This window comes from Coccinella septempunctata, chromosome 4 (genome assembly GCF_907165205.1).
Source record: "Coccinella septempunctata chromosome 4, icCocSept1.1, whole genome shotgun sequence".
Taxonomy (NCBI): Eukaryota; Metazoa; Arthropoda; class Insecta; order Coleoptera; family Coccinellidae; genus Coccinella; species Coccinella septempunctata.
In genome coordinates, this window is record NC_058192.1 from 10314095 (window position 1) to 10331154 (window position 17060).

A 17060-nucleotide genomic window follows, 5' to 3' on the forward strand; every position below is an offset into this window, starting at 1 on the left:
ATTTTGTGTTTTCTTCTTTTGTAATAAAATACCTACAAATACTCGATAGGTGACTCTGAAGGAGCAATAATTCAGAAAAATACTTGGGAACACAACAATTGCGGAGAATTAATTATTTTTTCTCTGTTGGGTGCGAATTTCAATGCAGGCAGCTGTTGGGACATCCTATTATCGTAACATATTTCAGACGTTTATTCTGTATATTCTTATTATTTCATAAAAATATAATTACCTAGAGTGACGAGTAAAAAATAAATGAGGTATACAAAAAGTACAAAAACGTTGACGCCCGAGCAGGGACTTGAACCCTGGACCCTTGGATTAAAAGTCCAATGCTCTACCGACTGAGCTACCCGGGCTCGCATGAGTGCTGTGGTATTTGGATGAACCCAAATTTGAGTGCAAGAATAATTAAATTTTTGATAAACAGATTATGAATGAATTTCCCTAAAGTTGGCGACTGAAAAGCATAATTAATCTTTAATTTTTGTTATAAACCAGAAAGCTGACCGAAATGAAATAGTGCAAACATTATATGGAGTGAGATAATAAAAAAAAAAAAAATCAAGTGGTGTTCGATTCCCATAAAAAACATATCAGGAAGTCCTCAAATGTGACTTGATCCAACTGAGGACTCAATTATTTTCGATAAATCTTCTTTAATTGAAGTACTACCAGCAAAACATAGATGTAAGAGACATTTCTAGCATTCTTTATACGGAATGAAACGTATGAAACAAGCTGTTAAAATTGTCCAGATTGGGGTTTGCGCCTGAGAATACAAGAAATCGCAATATCGTTTAGTGAGATTATCCCACTTCTGAAATTTCCTTATAAATGGACCCGATCCATGTTTCAGATCAGTGAAATCACATGAGATTGAAAGTAGTTTCGTTTCATATTCGGACAAAATGTTGAAGGTATTCCTTGTAAAATAAAATTCAAAAAACGTGGAGTTATCGATTTGGTTGTAAAGGCATTGAATTATTTTTCTGATTTTCATTTCTATTTCACAGGTATTTTTTATTTTAATGATCGTATCGAATACAATTTTGGGTGTCACAGTCAAATATGAACAACCTGCTCAAGAAGCTGTGAAAGAGGAACCAAGTGTGAGTAGAGTTAATTGATACAAAAAATTCATTGTATACGATTTGTTAGGCCGCATTTCCACAATTTTTGTTCATTTTCTCCAACGTTTCGTCTAGTATTCACTAGCATTATTCAGGAAGCTATCTATCTTCCATTAAAAAAAATTGGAGAGAATACCTATTTCAATATGATGGAAATAGCCTATATCCTATTACGATAAACCGATATGGGTGAACCATAGAAAAATATACTTTTCTTCGCAGTCTTACCCCAAGTACCACTTCGAATATGGAGTGAAAGATGACCATTCAGGAGATGTTAAGGAACAATACGAAGAGAGAGACGGTGATGCAGTAAGAGGGGAATACACCCTTCTTGAGCCTGACGGTACCATCAGAAAAGTACAATACCATGACGATGGTCACAGCGGTTTCAACGCTATCGTAACCAAGACGGGACAAGCAGTACATCCAGCGGAACCCGTAAAACAGCCTGTACATCAACCATACGCGGGATACTTGCATTAGAGTTGAAATAATGAAATATTTGTTGCCTTTTTATTAGTATAAGTAGGTTGAATGTCAAATTTTTTCAGTTTTAGGTGCCGCCTGAATGTTTTTAAAAATTTTTGTTAATCTCCTGTAAATAAACTTGATTCCTCCTCACAAATAATTAATGGTACTACTCCCTATACATTGTTCTGAAAATAGATGAGGCGAGTAAATCTCCAAATTCACTCGCTTCATCTAATGTTGCAGTCTCTCAGAAATATCACAGTATTTCCTCTATTAGGTAGGTTTACGAATGAATCGTTTCATTTTTTTTTCAACTAGGGCACTCGTGTAACTATATAATTTACTCTCTTTAGGAGGAAACGAAAATATCGTATCCTATGTCTATTTCCACCAAGGGTTCGAGAATTATTGAGAGATTTCTTCATCGTTCGATATTTTATTGAGCGAATCTTCATTTCTAAGTAGCTACACCGTCGACGTTCAATTTCCTCTGCAAAGGAAAATACTCGTTCATAAGATCACGAAATGTCTGCACACACACTCCACCAGAGCCATCCCTTCCTAATCCAATTTTCCAAATTTCCTCGAAATTTTGGTCGCTGAGCTCGTAACCGATTTTTCTAAACAGCGACCTTATGAAGTCCTTGTCTCGTGGCTGAAAAAATAATAAATTACAGGAAGCAACGTGAAAACCATACTTTTCACACCCAGAGTGAGTAAAAAGTAACGCACAATATTCACATCTTCGGTAGAAAAATTACGCAACTTTTCATGAATAATTGAGGAATTTGGAATTTGTACGTTATTTGAAGGACTATACCTTCAAAATCCCTATGATAAATAATGAAATGGACTTACACATAAGAAATCCCGATGCGACAAGGAATATTGCGTGAAAATGCTTGGCTGCAGGCAGGCTTTCATATTGGTGAAATCCGATAATTCGACATATTTGTCTGTATAAGGATTAGCAGGTTTTCTTTCGTCCAATCTGTGCGTCGGAATGCCAGCATCGCGTCTACCTACAATGGGAACAATTCGAAAACATTGCAATACTACCTCGAATAAAATTGAAAAATCTGGCTTTGCTAGATACAGGCTGTAAATTAAAAGTTTCCAAAAAACTCAAGGGGTGATTCCTTGTGAAAAAATATTGTGGGTATTCCACATAATTTTTTCTGAACAGCCCTTTAATTAGCTATAGCATGGCTAGATGGCACCTGAAGAGCAATTTTAATTTTTTTTCCCTAGAAAGCAGAATACTGACAGAAATGGAATTCAAGGCAATAAAATTTTTTTTGTGGTGTTACTCCATAATGTCAGAATGATATCCGCTTAAATTTAAGTTTAGAAATAATTCCAGTCTATACAACTCACGATGAATAACTTTTTTTTTCGAAAACCGTTTCTTTTAGCGATAAATTACAGGTGACATTACTTGTTCGAAGAAAATCAATCTATCAGATATTAATTTTTCTTTGATATAATGGCAATAAAAATAAATTCTTGTGAAATAAATTTTAAGGGTGACTTTCTCTACTCCTTGCAATTATAGGGGAACACCCACCACCAAAATTTGTTTGATCGCCTTTTAGCTCCCATAGAAGATTTACCCTAGTTTATGTCCTGGGTAATTTTTCTCATAGAAATACTCACAAACATTTTCATCGGGAATTAACAAGTCACAGCAAGACGCCTGATACGTTGATAAGAAATGTGTGTCATTTCCAGGTATACCTGTAATGAATAAGTTACAGTGGATTAGTAATAATTCAGAAGCTTTTTCATAGTTCTTCAGTCAATATTTCTATGATTTTGGGAATGCTTGTTTGGGACAGGCATTTCGTCAGTGAATAGATGAAAAAAATTGATTTCTCAAATAAAAAACATTTATTTTCGAGCATACTCTTTCAACATACTTCACATGAAATCTCTCTCAAAAACTTACGAATTTTCCCAAGTGACAAATGCCCCTTCAAGGCGTCCATAAATTTTTGATAATCCACAATATTTTCCACCACTATTCCCAGATACTCCATCAAAGCTTTCACGTTTTTTATATTGAAAAAGATCTCGTGACACCTCATCACCTCTAAAAGATGACCGAAAGTTATTCGGCCAGATCCATCCTAAGAAATAACATATGTACCAGGCTTATAAAAAGGTGCAAGAAGTATAAAACAGTTTTTCTTGGCCGATCACCGAGTCAAAATCACACAGATTTTTAATCCCATAAATATTGTATATATTGAAATTAGTATGCACCCACTTTTGAAGCTAAAAAAGTGAGGTGCATTCAACTCACTTCAATAAGGGGGTGCAACTAGAGCAGGTTGAGAAATTTGTGGCTTAAAAGTTGATCTGTAGAAACTCACCCTATCGAAAAACTTCAACCTTTCGTACAAGATGTTGTAGTCGAAGGTAGGCGTAATCTTCTTCTCAATCGCCATCTTTAATCGATTGAAGGATACCAGCCAGATGCGGATGTCACGTGCAGACGTTGAAATTGGTGTGTTGGGCTCCTTCAGGAGTTCCTCAACTCCATACATTTCCCTTCGGTAAGGGGCGCCAAAGGTGTGGCCCTCCGGAAGGATTTCCAGGATCTGGTTGCTGAAAGTTAAAATAAAAACCAGAATGGGCTCAGTTTGAACGTAAGGCTTCAGAAATATGAACTAAAAGTATTTTCTTACGGTTCGTAGCATTTTCCGAGTTTCCGTTGGTTTTTCTCCATCCAGTTTTTCTGGATTCCGCTCACGATGGTAACCGGGCTGTTGTTGTACCATTCTAGGCAGCATTTTGCTTTCAATCCTCTCTTGTCGTAGCCACATTTCTTGCCGAATGTTTGGGTTGGGCAAAAAGGTGGCGAAACATACCTGGCATTAATTAAAATCATTATTTAAGGGGTGTAAGTGTTTTCCATCTGCCCAGGAGATTGGTCCCTTTAATTCTTAGTGACTTTACATAAACTCACCATTAGAGTTCACTGGACTCAACTAACGCAGAGAGTGATACCCTTTGCTATTACTTACCCCCTATTGATCTGTTCACTGGGATTATAACTACCATACACTTTTTTATAAGCATCATGGTTTATTTGGCTGTCCCACAAAACTTGGTAGGGTGTCTTAGGAGGCTGAATTAAATCCTTTACGCTACAGTCTGAAAAGATTTTCCCTGTATAGTGTTCAGTTCTTCGAGAAGCAGTGGTAAAATGACATATAAGATTCTCAATATGAGGGAGAAAGCTATTTGTGAAATTTTGCTGAGTTCCTAGTTGTTTATTGTATTTTATTTGCATATATGGGTTTTTTGAGCTGGTTAATCTGTTTTCATATATTTACCATATTTATAAGGATCGCCGAAGGTAATCTCATCAACTTTCATTCCTTCAGGAAATGTTGGAGTTGAATCTGGAGTTGCTCCAAGTTGTTTGTTCCAATAGCTTGCATAAGTGGTCTCTTTTAGGTCGTTAACTAATTGACGATATCTTGTCAGCGGAGGAGGATTCAGTAATTCTCGGCTCTGTAAATTACAGTTCTCTTTGAATGCGTGAAATTCAGGTATGTAATATGTGGTGTAGCGAAAAAGCCAAAGTTGCAGCCTTTTTCACATTTTTTGGAGGAGCTCTTGGAAAAAGCGCAAAATGTGTTACCTCCAAAAATATGCCGGGATTGCGATTTGTTGCAGCCACTTTGGGCAATTTGGTCGGTTTGTATTCCTTTTTAGGCACATGAAAGTCTGCCTTGAGTGCTTGCACTTCATCTTCTAAGGTATAACGCTTCAAACAGTCTCCAGCACTGAAATTTGGTTTGTTCCAAACGCCTGCCTGTAGGAATATTTGTCAGTGACCATTTTAGAAGAAACTCGAATCGATTTTACCGCACAAATGAAGGAGAAATTATCCTTGTATTTTCCCAGATTAGCCATCGATTATGAATCGAAAAAAAAACTAGAAATGCTGCTGAAAAACATATAACAAAAAGTAAATAACATTTGTCAAAAATATTGTGACATTTTAATCTGACCAAGTTTTTCATATTTATATACTCGTATTATATATAAGATTTTATTTTTAAAAGTGAATAAAACATGTCCAATGCCGGTAGATATATTGATAGGTGTCCTGTCATTTGTGCTGTAAGAACAAGTTCTTCTTAACTTTTTTTTAATATTCATGGGAATCTGGTAAAAACATCTCCTGAATGCATCGAGGATGTAAAATATCGAGCAAGTAATACACCGATAAAGATGAAAATTAGAAAAAACAACGCTCTAGGATAGATGACCTAAGCAATCTATTACGTTTTCGCTCTAATTCCAAACATATACTAGTATGAATGAATGAATGAACGACAATTCGAAGATTTGTCGTTCCATTAATGCATGCTAGTCATGAATCAGCGAAAGAATTCCCAGAGAAGCTAAAACATATAATATACAGAAACTGTAGATCGGTTTGGGTACTATTGTCCCTCATCAGTACAGTGAAGTGCAACACATCTCAACCGGAGGATGGTGTCTTTAAGCGAGAAAGGGGGCCGGCCATAATTTTTTTTTTATTTCAGGCAGGAAAATCAACTATTCCAAACACAACAGCGAAAGTAACTTTGCAGGAATATAATCTCAGCGACAAAGTCGACGCGTTAAAACATGACTTGAAAATATTTAACGAGAAAGAATTGGATGTACCTTACAGACTGCCACAAATTGAGAATGTTAGACATAGGGGAGCCAATGATAGGGTAAGTGAAATTTTGCATAGTTGTGGGACTTTTCTGGCGTTTGGAAGAACAGTGAACATGCAAGAAATATTGTATATTTTTGTGTCTAACAATCATTTCACAGATCCTCAAACACCTGACGATGCCGAAGAAGACCAGGTACCAACAATTGGTGACCGATTTGAAGGAAACTACCTATCGTTCTTACTGGGGGCAACCATTGGGGCAACCAGCTGATCCTGTTCCAGGATTACCACAAGGAATGGACACTGTCACCACGACATTTGGGCACAAGCCCTTAGAACGTAAATTTTTCATTATTATTCGTTGATGGGCCAATGGGAAGATTTTTGGATTACCTAATTTCGAAGTTTTCCTATCCAGTGAATACAATAGAATAGTACAAGTGAATTATATTATACCACTCAGTATATAATTTCGGAAAAATTTGATAGACGGTTCGAGAGATCACCAAAAGATCTGCCAAAATCAATAAATCACCCTGTATCTCAAAATCGAAGAGCCCCAGCTCCCTTTGCTATACTATGAACTATAAGGCTAATTTGATCTTCAATTTTGACACTTTTCACAATATTTTCAGATGTCCCTTTGTACGAGGTGGTTTTTCCCCGAATACCAAGGTACCAAGTATTATGGAATAGCCAAGTGAATCATGATAAATATAAGAAAATCTATAACGACTACAATGTGGGTGAAAAAATGGACAGGAAGTAAGTCATTTGGCCTCTATTTGCTCTTCAATTTGTTCACTTAAAATGAGAAACCGATCATAACCAAAGAAACGCGTGAGGTAGTTTCCAACATTCAACCAGACATCGTGAAACTTCTTTAGCTGGGTGAAGGTAATGCTTTTTATACTTTACCTTCACCTTTCACCCACCTGCGAAGGAGCTATTGATTTAGCAAAGCACGTATAATAATCATAAACTTATATCAGTGAAAATTTCACTTAATTCATTTCCTTTTTCCAATTATTCACTTTGCTTTTTCATTTCATCGGTGAAATGCATTTAATAATGCGTCCTATTCTCCCGAAATGAAATTATCTCAACAAGAAGACTCCTAATCAATCATCTCTCCTTAATTTAATCTGTATTTATCACACTCTGCCGCGTATATAGTACCCGCATATCCGGATGTGATACCAAATTTCCCTCTGCATCCGAGACTTCAATTGTTCAGATAGATGAACACTGCGTATAATGCATAAATAAGGATGATCCCGAATAGAATTCATTTCCAGCTATTTCAAACCGCCATACAACCCAGAAAACTGCTTCGGTTACAAAACGAAAAACGACGAGAGAGGACTGGGTGCTAGGTGCGCCATGAATTGGTTCAACATCGAACCTGTCACAATAGCATCCAGCAGACAGGTCGACTATTGGGATAAGTACCACCTGAAGATGGGAGAGGTACATGCCCCGTAAGTTATTTGGGTGATTCATGCATTCTTGGAAAAGAAAGGCACTGACCTCACGTATTGATTAATTATTTTCGAATAACTTGCGATAAACAGTTCGCATTGTTACTGGCCTACATTAGCAGGCCAGTAACCACCTTCTTGATCTGGGGTCGTCCTTCTGACACGTCCTGTATCTCTAGCTCTTCGTGTACATCAGCAGTGGAAGTGCTTTCCTCAGTTTATTCCTACTTCTGAATTCTCGCCAATCCCGCATTTTCCAGCATCGGAATCAAAGATTCAATGCCCAAGACCCACACCTATGGTAAACCGTACAAAATGGAGATGCACGGAATGGCAGAGCTTCTGAGGCCTGGGTGTGAGCCTGGCATACAAAAGAGAGATGCCCTTGTGAGGATGGCTTCATTGAACATGCTGAGACAAAACATTAAGAAGAGGTTCACCCCCAGTTTCACCCTGAATGATTTATACGCCAAACTGGCTTACTACGATAAGGTTCGTCCTGATATTGGAAAATATCAGCTTTCATTGTACTATATTGTATACACTGACGCAGGATATGTCCAACTTCATCACCTTGAGGGACTTTTATCAAGTGATCGGTTGTCTGAAGATCAAAATGAACCGCGAAAATCTAGAGGACCTCTTCAGGCAAGTTGGCATAGTCCAGTCGGACAAAATTGATTACAGAAGGTTTGTGGATGCATTATCTTTCGATATGGAATTCGAGAAACAGCTTGATCGTAAGTTAATATTCTTGTTAAGGGTTCTGTATCGATTTTCTTTTGCTTTGAATCATCCTTCTTACTCAGTTGAAATTTGTAACTGATATATCTGAGGGCGAATAATTTGAAATGGTTTACAACATTGGCTTTCATGACTCTTTGAGCCGTAGACTAAATGCCCTGTATAAATCGAAAAAAGTGAATACTCGTTTATTATGATAACTTGAGAGTTGGACCCATTTGCAGCGTGAAAAAATTGCACTAGTATTTATTTGATGACAGATATTAAACAATGATTCTCATTCACAGCGCTCCCAGAAGAAAAGCTTCACTATTGTACAGAATCCGCAGCTTCTCGTCTGGACCACTATTTCATTGACAATTCTAGTAAGTTTTTGTATTCTAATTTCTATCACTTCTTGCCAACATTCTTATCATATTATCCCCTCCTATACCTACACATTTAAACATGTAAAAAAAAAATTGAACAATAAGAAAGTTTCTTATTCTCCAGAAAAACCAGCAGCAGGTCTTTCCTCGTATCGCTTCGACCTGAAGTATCCACCAAAGAAAGGTTGCGAATCGGAAAGAGAAGACTTACCTACAGATGACGTGAAGACTCTGGTGGATAGAAGTATCTTCCTCCAGTATAACATATCCTACAGGGATATGTTTAAAGTGAGTTATTGAAGAAATAAGAAAAGTCTTATATGTTTATGGGGCACAAATATTAATATCCTAATGTCTAGAAGTCTAATTTCTCTGTACTTTATTTCTAACCCTGTTATCCCACCCTTTTATTCAGAATTAATTGATTCTAAATTGATACTGCATAGTAATTAATCTTTTTTCAGGGAAGAAGCAAGGAATTTATCAAAACACTGTTCGAAAACTGTGGATATCAATTCGCCGAAGGGGCTTTTGAAGAATTGTATCAATTAGCTTTGGCCCATGATAAAACTGGTAGCGTATGTGTAGATACTTTCAACAAAATTGTGAAGCAGCACCAGCTTCCTATGAAAAAAATTGTAGATGAGTTAGCTTGTATACCAGAGGAAATAAGGAAACCATGTGCATGCGTTTAATACTCGTGATATGTTTATGTGGATGAATTTGTATATTTAATTTAGTGCAGACACTTTACATCTAGTTTATTTTTTTGATTTTTTCCATTTTTTTTTTAATATAAGAATTTTGTATTTTATTGTATAGCAGCTCTTTTTGTTCTAAGGAAATTAAAGTATGTTAACCGAATTGTTACATCATTTATACTTATTTTAAAGTGCTCCTAATATCAAATCAACAAAATAACAATCTTTTCAAATTCATATTTGATTTTTCTCATCGCAAATAATCGTGGTGAGTGAAATTAGATATCTGATAAAATCAGTAAATTTCTAGAATGATAAAATAACTCTTTTAAAAACAAAAAATAATAAAACGTTCCTCTACAATCAGTACCATCCCTATCATTGTCCGTAAAATTCATGGAGATAACCATGGTAAAAACAAGAAAAAAGCGCGTGGTATGACTGTTAAATCGTCTAGGGAATTCTTCAATTCGTCACCTTTCAGTTGGCAGTGTGGAGATTCCAAAGTCGCTTAGGAACTGTCATTGGTTTGCTAAAATTGCTTTATTGTCTGTAAATTTGGTGCTCTCCGATTTAAAAAGTTACCATTCGTTGTGTTTTTATGTGGGATAAAATAAGCAATAGTAAAACAATAACGTGATCTCCAACAAAACATTGGTTTATAAGGTAGGTTATACTTTCCCAATGTTTTTTATCATGTCAAATGCGTCATAGTGTCATTGGTGATTTCAATTTTATGTTTTACAAGTTTTAGCTAATTATTTCATGTAATTACAATGTTTACTGGCCTATTCTGATCCTCCACGATGTGGTAGATGAGTCAGCTGATTGGAGACAATGTTTGATGTATTTTCCCTGGGATCAAGTTATAATCCGCCCCCCACTAAACACTCAATTATGAAGTTATTAGATCTTTCGAAAATCAATTGCACCTGAACTTCTATAAGGATTCCTTTGCCGTTTTAATGTCTAAATATGTGTACTTCTCATATGCGCAAAAATCTTTGTAGAGTTGAATGAAAGACTTCTGTCATTGTGATCAACCATGGATCATTCCACAGGTAAATTTGTGAAACTCACGATACCGTTAGCGGAATTGACATCAAGGGTAATGAGTAAATGAGCTCTTAACGAATAATAATATAAAGTTTATTGCATATTTGTATGAGCATAAAGAGCATACTACTGAATTACCACGAACCGGAAAAATCACTATTGGCTGAGGTATGGAAGAATGGTTGGGCTTTTCTTCTAGATGAACACTAGATTAGGGATTGCAATTAATGAAGAAAGCACAACTTGCCAATATAACACTATCCTTATTTATGATCAAAATTAATATTTCCTTGCTATCTATAATAACAAACTTCTCACTCCCCTTTGAATTCTGCAGTATTTGTGCAAGTTGACAAATATGTACTAGGAAATGCATTCTATTGTCTCTACATCACCTACCATAATCTTATCATGCATTGAGGTAGCAATAAACACTAATTAATATTTCAGTTGCAATGTCATCTTTTGACCTCTAGTGTAATGATAAATTTTTACTCAAGTAACTGTATCTATAAGGAGTAATTCGAAACAAGGTTCTACATTCATAAGAATATTTTGAAGAGTTCGAATATTTCGAAACAAGTTTTGGACAGTTTATCTTGATGGGAGTTGAATCTACATCAATAGATTTTATATTTAAGAAATATTTCCATCTTTAGAAACTTGTAGTGGTTCTTTAACTAGTCTAGTTCAAGAACCCCGAATTATTAATCAAGTTTCAATAACCTCTCCATTGGTTCACATGATATTGAAAAAATTCACAAGTGATAGATTTCTGGAACAAATTAAAATTGAAGTTTCTAAATTATGTGTATAAGTATTTTTTATGATGGGTGTAATTATTGTCCTTTTTCACGAGTACATCTGAAATATTCGTTCCGCTTTGATTTTTTCTTCTTAATCCCTAATGAAGCGGAATATCTAGATGCAGATTAGAATATTTTTGAAAATATTTTTCTATCGTAATCTGAAACGATTTTTCCGTAGTAAACATGTGGAAGCATGTTTCTGTTGAAACTTTCGCTACTATAAATATTTGAACCTGTGTTATCTATGGAGATAATATCTAGGATTAATTAATGAAGAGCAGATTTCACCTCATTTCCAATGCTAGTTAACAATGGGGTATTTTCCTAAATTTCAAAATATATATCAACGAAATCCTCATATCTCAAATATATGGAAAAGTATTTTTTTTCTATTTTAACAATTGTATTTAGCCTGTTTTTAATTACGGAAATTCACATCGCGGAGGCTTTCTCCCAGAAACATTCTACGTCACTTTTACAATCCGGCATCGTTGGAACACTCATCAATGCATTGAACTCTATGGGAACCCATAGAGTTCAATGCATCAATGTTTCTCATCAAATTTTCTGATCTCCATATATTATTGTGTCTATGGTTGTGTATTGCCATCAATGACTCTTATCAATGTTTTCTGATCTCCATAGACTTGATAATATATTATTGAGTCTATGGTTGTTTATTGTCAGTTAATATTCGATCTTCCTTGGGCTGTTATTGTTGATGAAAGAAGGCATTGCTGATATATTTTATAGATTCCTAAAGTCATCAATATGAAAAAGTTTACAGGGGGTAAATTTTCACTGCTTGCTTTTGAAAAATTCGACTCCATTTCCACAAGTTATAACAATCTGACAAGAACGTTTAAAACAATGTCAGAAACTGTCATCGGTTTCAGGAAGATATAATTCTGTATCTTGGAACATAAATACATAAATGCATTTATGTTCCAAGTTCTATATAATGTCCTCTTGATCAGTTCCGATGTTGTCGAATTCACAAAAATTACTAGTCTCTAGTAAAGGCATTCTACGTCACAAGCTCTCACATATTTTTTTTCAAAGGCTATATTTTTTTTCCTACTGAATTTTGAGTGGAACCTTTTATGTGGTGACTAACCAATGGAAAATGGTTTCCAAAAATAATTTTTAATTCTTTTTTTGAGTTTTAGGAAAATACCCCATTATGTAAAAATGTTCGCAATGGGCAAGTACCCAAGTCTAGAGAAGTTTTGAAGGCTGATATTCTTTCTGTTTTTGAGCCTAATACTAAGCTTTTACTGTAACACTTGGTGGTTCCTTCAAATTTGATAAAAGGTCGAATGTTTCGGAGTTTTGCGTGAATCATTAAGATCTATTTACATATTTTCTCTTCGCGAATAATACATACAGATTACAGAATATCTACTCCATAAATTCCAAAGCCTACTTCGCTACAAATTTTTTGAACGCGCGTTATATCCTTCTTTCGTGCGTTCGGAGAGAACGGATATGACAGTGTGACCGCCGTTATTGAACAACATAATCGGCGTAGATGAAAAGTTTCTGAGGTTTTACCAATGACGTTAATTGGGATCTACATTTTATCACTTTCAAGTTCGGAGCCTATCCAAAGTGAATGAACATTAATGAATCATCCTTACCTTTTTATCAAGTTATGGTTTTTTGTGCCATTGTGCATGATTACTATATTGAAACATTTATAATGGCCCAATAATCCATTTTGAGCCCTTGAAGGAAAAAAACTTGTGTCATCATGTTATTAGTTGTTGATTTATTATTTCACATCAAAGGGGGAAGCATCTTAACCTTTATGAATTAAAAATTTGTGTTTATTCTTGTTGAAGAGAAATTTTGAAGAATGGGCAAATTTTTTTTCACTTATTCAAACCTATTTTTCTGGGAACTGAAAATTTTAGATTGTAGAGAATAGTTTTTTCGTAGCCAACATAAGGGTCCGTTATATAAGGAATCAACATGTACAGGAGAGATCTTCAATTCCGGAAAATTATCTGTTTGACTTATTTCTACTATCGTTAGCGTAGGTAGAATGTTATTTTTATGGTTATCAATGTATTAGTAGCGTATGAAGGGGGCTCCCTACAGTAGGATGTGTTGGTACAGGGAAATGTGTTGGGAATTCTTAAGGAGTTATGAAGTTTATATTGTTGAGGATACACATTACCCTACTGTGAAAACTAATTCAAATTGAATGCAGATTTCGATGAAGCAGTTATTGATATGTACAATAAAGATGTCAATAGGTCTACTGCGCAAATATCATTCTTTCTAATTGAGTTACATGTCCTGCATATGAATTATATGGGATATTGATACCTTAAGTTAAGGTATCATGCCCACTCTACAACATCTACAGTTCGCCATGTAGATGCGCCTGTTTGAATACTAAAACTGAAAATTCAAGGGGATAATTATTATAGAAAAATGAACTATAAATGTGCTGCTTCAATGGTATTCAAATAATACTACTGTGGATGTACTTACATAATGAGTAAGTACTAGTTCACTAGAGATATGATTATGTAAACTAGTGCTACGAAATTTACGCTTTTTGAGGAATTGATAAATTGTGGATGAATAGATAATTCATAAAGCATCTTGAACGGCGAATGTAAATAAGATAATTAATGATGACATTTTATGCATATCGATAGCGGTACAGTCTCATTTAATAATTAAGACAAACAAGAGAAATTTCATCCCGACACTGCTTCAATTCACGCATCAACTGAACAATTCGGGAAAGCAAGCGTTCCATACCATAAAAATTGGTACCTATGTTTGTGTTTTGGAAATTTGTCTATAGAATTTTCAGGCATACAATCAATTTTCCAAAAATGCTGAATTCTCTTCACCTAACGTCATGAAGGTATGCTGTATGAACATTTATAATGTAGCTCCAATTCACCTCTTCAGAAAATCTGAAAGTGGCCCCCTAACTAAAACATATGAGTACTTCGAATAAGGTTCCTTAAATATACAGAATGAATTTTATTGTTACAGAAATGGCAAGTAGACCAGGAGCAGCTCAAAGACCTAATGGAGTCCAAGGCAAAATATGCCAATTCAAGTTGGTTCTTTTAGGAGAATCTGCAGTCGGTAAATCTAGTTTAGTCTTGCGTTTTGTCAAGGGACAGTTTCACGAATATCAAGAGAGCACCATTGGAGCTGCCTTTTTGACCCAGACAGTTTGTTTGGATGATACAACAGTCAAATTCGAAATATGGGATACTGCAGGCCAGGAAAGGTAGGGAAAATTTGTAGGAGTCATAATATGAAGAATACAGCAGACTTGGTTAGGAATATCAATTATGGATATTCTTAAATTAAACGTCTTATTTCATTTATAACGTCACCTATTCCATATTCAATTTCTTGATAGATACCACAGTTTGGCCCCCATGTACTACAGAGGGGCACAGGCAGCTATAGTTGTGTATGATATAACCAATCAAGACACATTTGGAAGGGCAAAAACATGGGTGAAGGAGTTGCAGAGACAGGCGAGTCCGACAATCGTCATTGCTTTAGCAGGCAACAAGCAAGACTTGGCCAATAAACGGATGGTGGAGTATGATGAGGCCCAAGCGTATGCTGAAGAAAATGGATTGTTGTTCATGGAAACATCAGCTAAGACAGCTTTAAACGTAAACGATATTTTCCTGGCGATAGGTGAGAAATTAGCACAGAATTTTTGTAGTTAGATTTGAAGAAGTGTATGAATCATTAATGAATGGCAATAACAACTTATTTCCATTTTTAGCAAAAAAACTCCCAAAGCACGATCAAAATCAAGGGCAATCTGGTCAAGGTCAAGGAAGAAGGCTGGCAGAAGGAGATCAAGGAGTCAAATCTCCTGGAAATTGTTGCAAGTGATGGCCGCCAGAAGAACATGATTTATTGGCGATTTTCTCTTGAAAGGGAACGAACTGTGCTCTTGCACTTTAGTGATATATAAGTGTAATAAAAATGCCCTTCTATTTACAAATACACTGTCACATATTAGTACATTTTACTATATTATTTCTTTGCAGCCTGCGCTGAATTTCCCCATTATTTTTATCTAATTTAATTGATTGTGGAGGTTAGCAGGGATGTATGTTGATGGTTTCTTATTATTCAAAATCGATTATAGTTGCTGAATCAAAGGGCGTTTGAATCTTATAGTAATATATTTAAGTTTAAATAAATTCCGATCATGTTGGTGATAATTTCTACTTTTAAATTATATCTCACACTGTTATGTGTTGTATCGAAATAGTATAAAAGTAATCTGTGTATGTGATAGAAAAATTTATTTTTATTATAGTTTGATATATAATCAATATATGACAGTGTACAATCTCAATAACTACAGATTGTTAAAATTTCTATTAAGTGCAGTAATCTATTGAAGTAGATATCATTTAATTGAATAAGATTATCCAGAATTTTAACAATCCAACGAAATTGTTTGATTAATTTTATTAACCCATACCAGATGATTGTTTAACTGGTTTGGGAAAAAATACAAATTGAATATATTCAGTGAATGTATTTTATTAATGTTTTTCAGATAGGTCACATTTTCAGGAAGTTGTTCAGAGGTACACAGAACTATTTAATTTTTATGCATTTATTCTTGTCAATTTTTTGTCAACACAATCCTAGCGATTTCAACAATATTGCTGGATATAATTTTCTCTAGTGGCCCATTTTTTCTGAAATTATTTCACAGCCAAGTACTGGCCCTTACCAGTACTTCTTTTTTGGTGTTTAGTGTAAATTTGATCAATTTCCAAATTCCCCAACTCTGTCATGAGTAACCTCTCATGTCTTGGTTCATATAATTCTCTTGATCGTCAATGATTCCATTGATTATCTACATTGGCATGTAACAAATATTAGTTGATGTAAAAGGTAGATGGTGGTTGTACAGAGTTTAAAGAATACCAATATGGATAAATGTATAATCCATAATCATCTTTGTATAATATTTGAATATAATTGAATTTATTACAATTAGTTACTTTTATCAATTTTATTTGCTTGCTTACATCATTATTGTTCTGTATGCACAGAAATTGTACAGGAAAGATCATACTCAATAAAGTTGAAATAATAAATCTCTTCTTTCATTCTAATCCTAATATCAAGAACATACCATTTTTTTGTACCAATAAGTTTGGGGCATGCTGTGAATAAGCCATACTTTTTCAGTGATTCAGTGATGTTTTTAGACATCTTCTAGACATCCGAATCGAGAGTTATTGCTGGGCACGCTCTGGTTATTCGTCTTTTGTTATAATTTTATGCGGCGCTCAAGATGCAGCGAGTTTACATGCGCCGATGACCTAAGTGATCAACTGGCTTGGTGCAGAGAACGGCTAAACTGGGATCTTATAGTGGAATACCTAATATTTCCTCAAGTGATGAATCTATATTCTGTTTGGGCATGAATAATGGTCATGCATGGGTGTGAAGACGGCGCCGGCGTAGTGAAAGAAAAGATCTTCAATTTTCTTGGAAAGGCATGTGCATCACACTGTCGGAATTATGGTGTATGGGGGCTATTGCTTATGAAAGTAGGTCACCTTTGGTATATATATA

At 35.2% G+C, this 17060-nt stretch overlaps 4 protein-coding genes and 1 non-coding gene across 7 annotated transcripts; 3 read left to right on the forward strand and 2 right to left on the reverse strand.

Annotated features, from left to right (window-relative positions):
- Positions 1-286: 286 nt before the first annotated feature.
- On the reverse strand, positions 287-359 carry Trnak-uuu. Its single transcript has one exon. It is a non-coding gene; the product is annotated as a tRNA-Lys (tRNA).
- Positions 360-538: 179 nt separating this feature from the next.
- LOC123312301 (cuticle protein 19-like) lies at positions 539-1824 on the forward strand. 2 transcript variants are annotated; one of them, XM_044896664.1, is made up of 4 exons: positions 539-803; positions 860-920; positions 1017-1112; positions 1356-1824. In XM_044896664.1, the coding sequence occupies exons 2-4, from the start codon at positions 912-914 to the stop codon at positions 1617-1619; spliced, it is 369 nt and encodes a 122-aa protein (XP_044752599.1). In that variant the 5' UTR covers positions 539-803; positions 860-911; the 3' UTR covers positions 1620-1824. The 2 variants fall into 2 exon arrangements, with proteins under 2 accessions (XP_044752599.1, XP_044752598.1); XM_044896663.1 differs by having other exon boundaries at positions 540-920.
- A 105-nt stretch (positions 1825-1929) lies between these two features.
- On the reverse strand, positions 1930-5632 carry LOC123312300 (EF-hand domain-containing family member B). Its single transcript, XM_044896662.1, has 10 exons — positions 5487-5632; positions 5260-5433; positions 4949-5129; positions 4637-4766; positions 4298-4480; positions 3983-4217; positions 3556-3736; positions 3264-3344; positions 2466-2629; positions 1930-2262 (listed from the first exon to the last, which is right to left on the reverse strand). Exons 1-10 carry the CDS (start codon positions 5532-5534, stop codon positions 2065-2067), a joined length of 1575 nt encoding a protein of 524 aa, XP_044752597.1. The 5' UTR covers positions 5535-5632; the 3' UTR covers positions 1930-2064.
- LOC123312299 (EF-hand domain-containing family member B) lies at positions 5588-9740 on the forward strand. Its single transcript, XM_044896661.1, has 10 exons — positions 5588-5744; positions 6173-6349; positions 6453-6633; positions 6930-7059; positions 7593-7775; positions 8036-8267; positions 8329-8515; positions 8807-8884; positions 9012-9175; positions 9352-9740. The coding sequence occupies exons 1-10, from the start codon at positions 5697-5699 to the stop codon at positions 9580-9582; spliced, it is 1611 nt and encodes a 536-aa protein (XP_044752596.1). The 5' UTR covers positions 5588-5696; the 3' UTR covers positions 9583-9740.
- A 320-nt stretch (positions 9741-10060) lies between these two features.
- Positions 10061-16576, forward strand: LOC123311489 (ras-related protein Rab-5B). 2 transcript variants are annotated; one of them, XM_044895504.1, is made up of 4 exons: positions 10061-10254; positions 14475-14718; positions 14854-15143; positions 15235-16576. In XM_044895504.1, exons 2-4 carry the CDS (start codon positions 14477-14479, stop codon positions 15345-15347), a joined length of 645 nt encoding a protein of 214 aa, XP_044751439.1. In that variant the 5' UTR covers positions 10061-10254; positions 14475-14476; the 3' UTR covers positions 15348-16576. The 2 variants fall into 2 exon arrangements, with proteins under 2 accessions (XP_044751439.1, XP_044751438.1); XM_044895503.1 differs by lacking the exon at positions 10061-10254 and adding an exon at positions 10507-10649.
- The last annotated feature ends 484 nt before the right edge of the window (positions 16577-17060 follow it).

Coding starts and splice junctions, on each gene's coding strand:
- LOC123312300 (XM_044896662.1), bottom strand. CDS start 5,534: ATGGCTAATCTGGGAAAATACAAGGATAATTTCTCCTTCATTTGTGCG. Junction 5,434..5,486: donor ATTTCTCCTTCATTTGTGCG/GTAAAATCGATT, acceptor ATATTCCTACAG/GCAGGCGTTTGGAACAAACC. Junction 3,345..3,555: donor TTTGTCACTTGGGAAAATTC/GTAAGTTTTTGA, acceptor TATTCATTACAG/GTATACCTGGAAATGACACA.
- LOC123312301 (XM_044896664.1), top strand. Junction 1,113..1,355: donor CTGTGAAAGAGGAACCAAGT/GTGAGTAGAGTT, acceptor TTTTCTTCGCAG/TCTTACCCCAAGTACCACTT.
- LOC123311489 (XM_044895503.1), top strand. Junction 14,719..14,853: donor GATACTGCAGGCCAGGAAAG/GTAGGGAAAATT, acceptor ATTTCTTGATAG/ATACCACAGTTTGGCCCCCA. Junction 15,144..15,234: donor CGATATTTTCCTGGCGATAG/GTGAGAAATTAG, acceptor TTCCATTTTTAG/CAAAAAAACTCCCAAAGCAC.
- LOC123312299 (XM_044896661.1), top strand. CDS start 5,697: ATGTCCAATGCCGGTAGATATATTGATAGGTGTCCTGTCATTTGTGCT. Junction 6,350..6,452: donor ATAGGGGAGCCAATGATAGG/GTAAGTGAAATT, acceptor ATCATTTCACAG/ATCCTCAAACACCTGACGAT. Junction 8,268..8,328: donor AACTGGCTTACTACGATAAG/GTTCGTCCTGAT, acceptor ACACTGACGCAG/GATATGTCCAACTTCATCAC.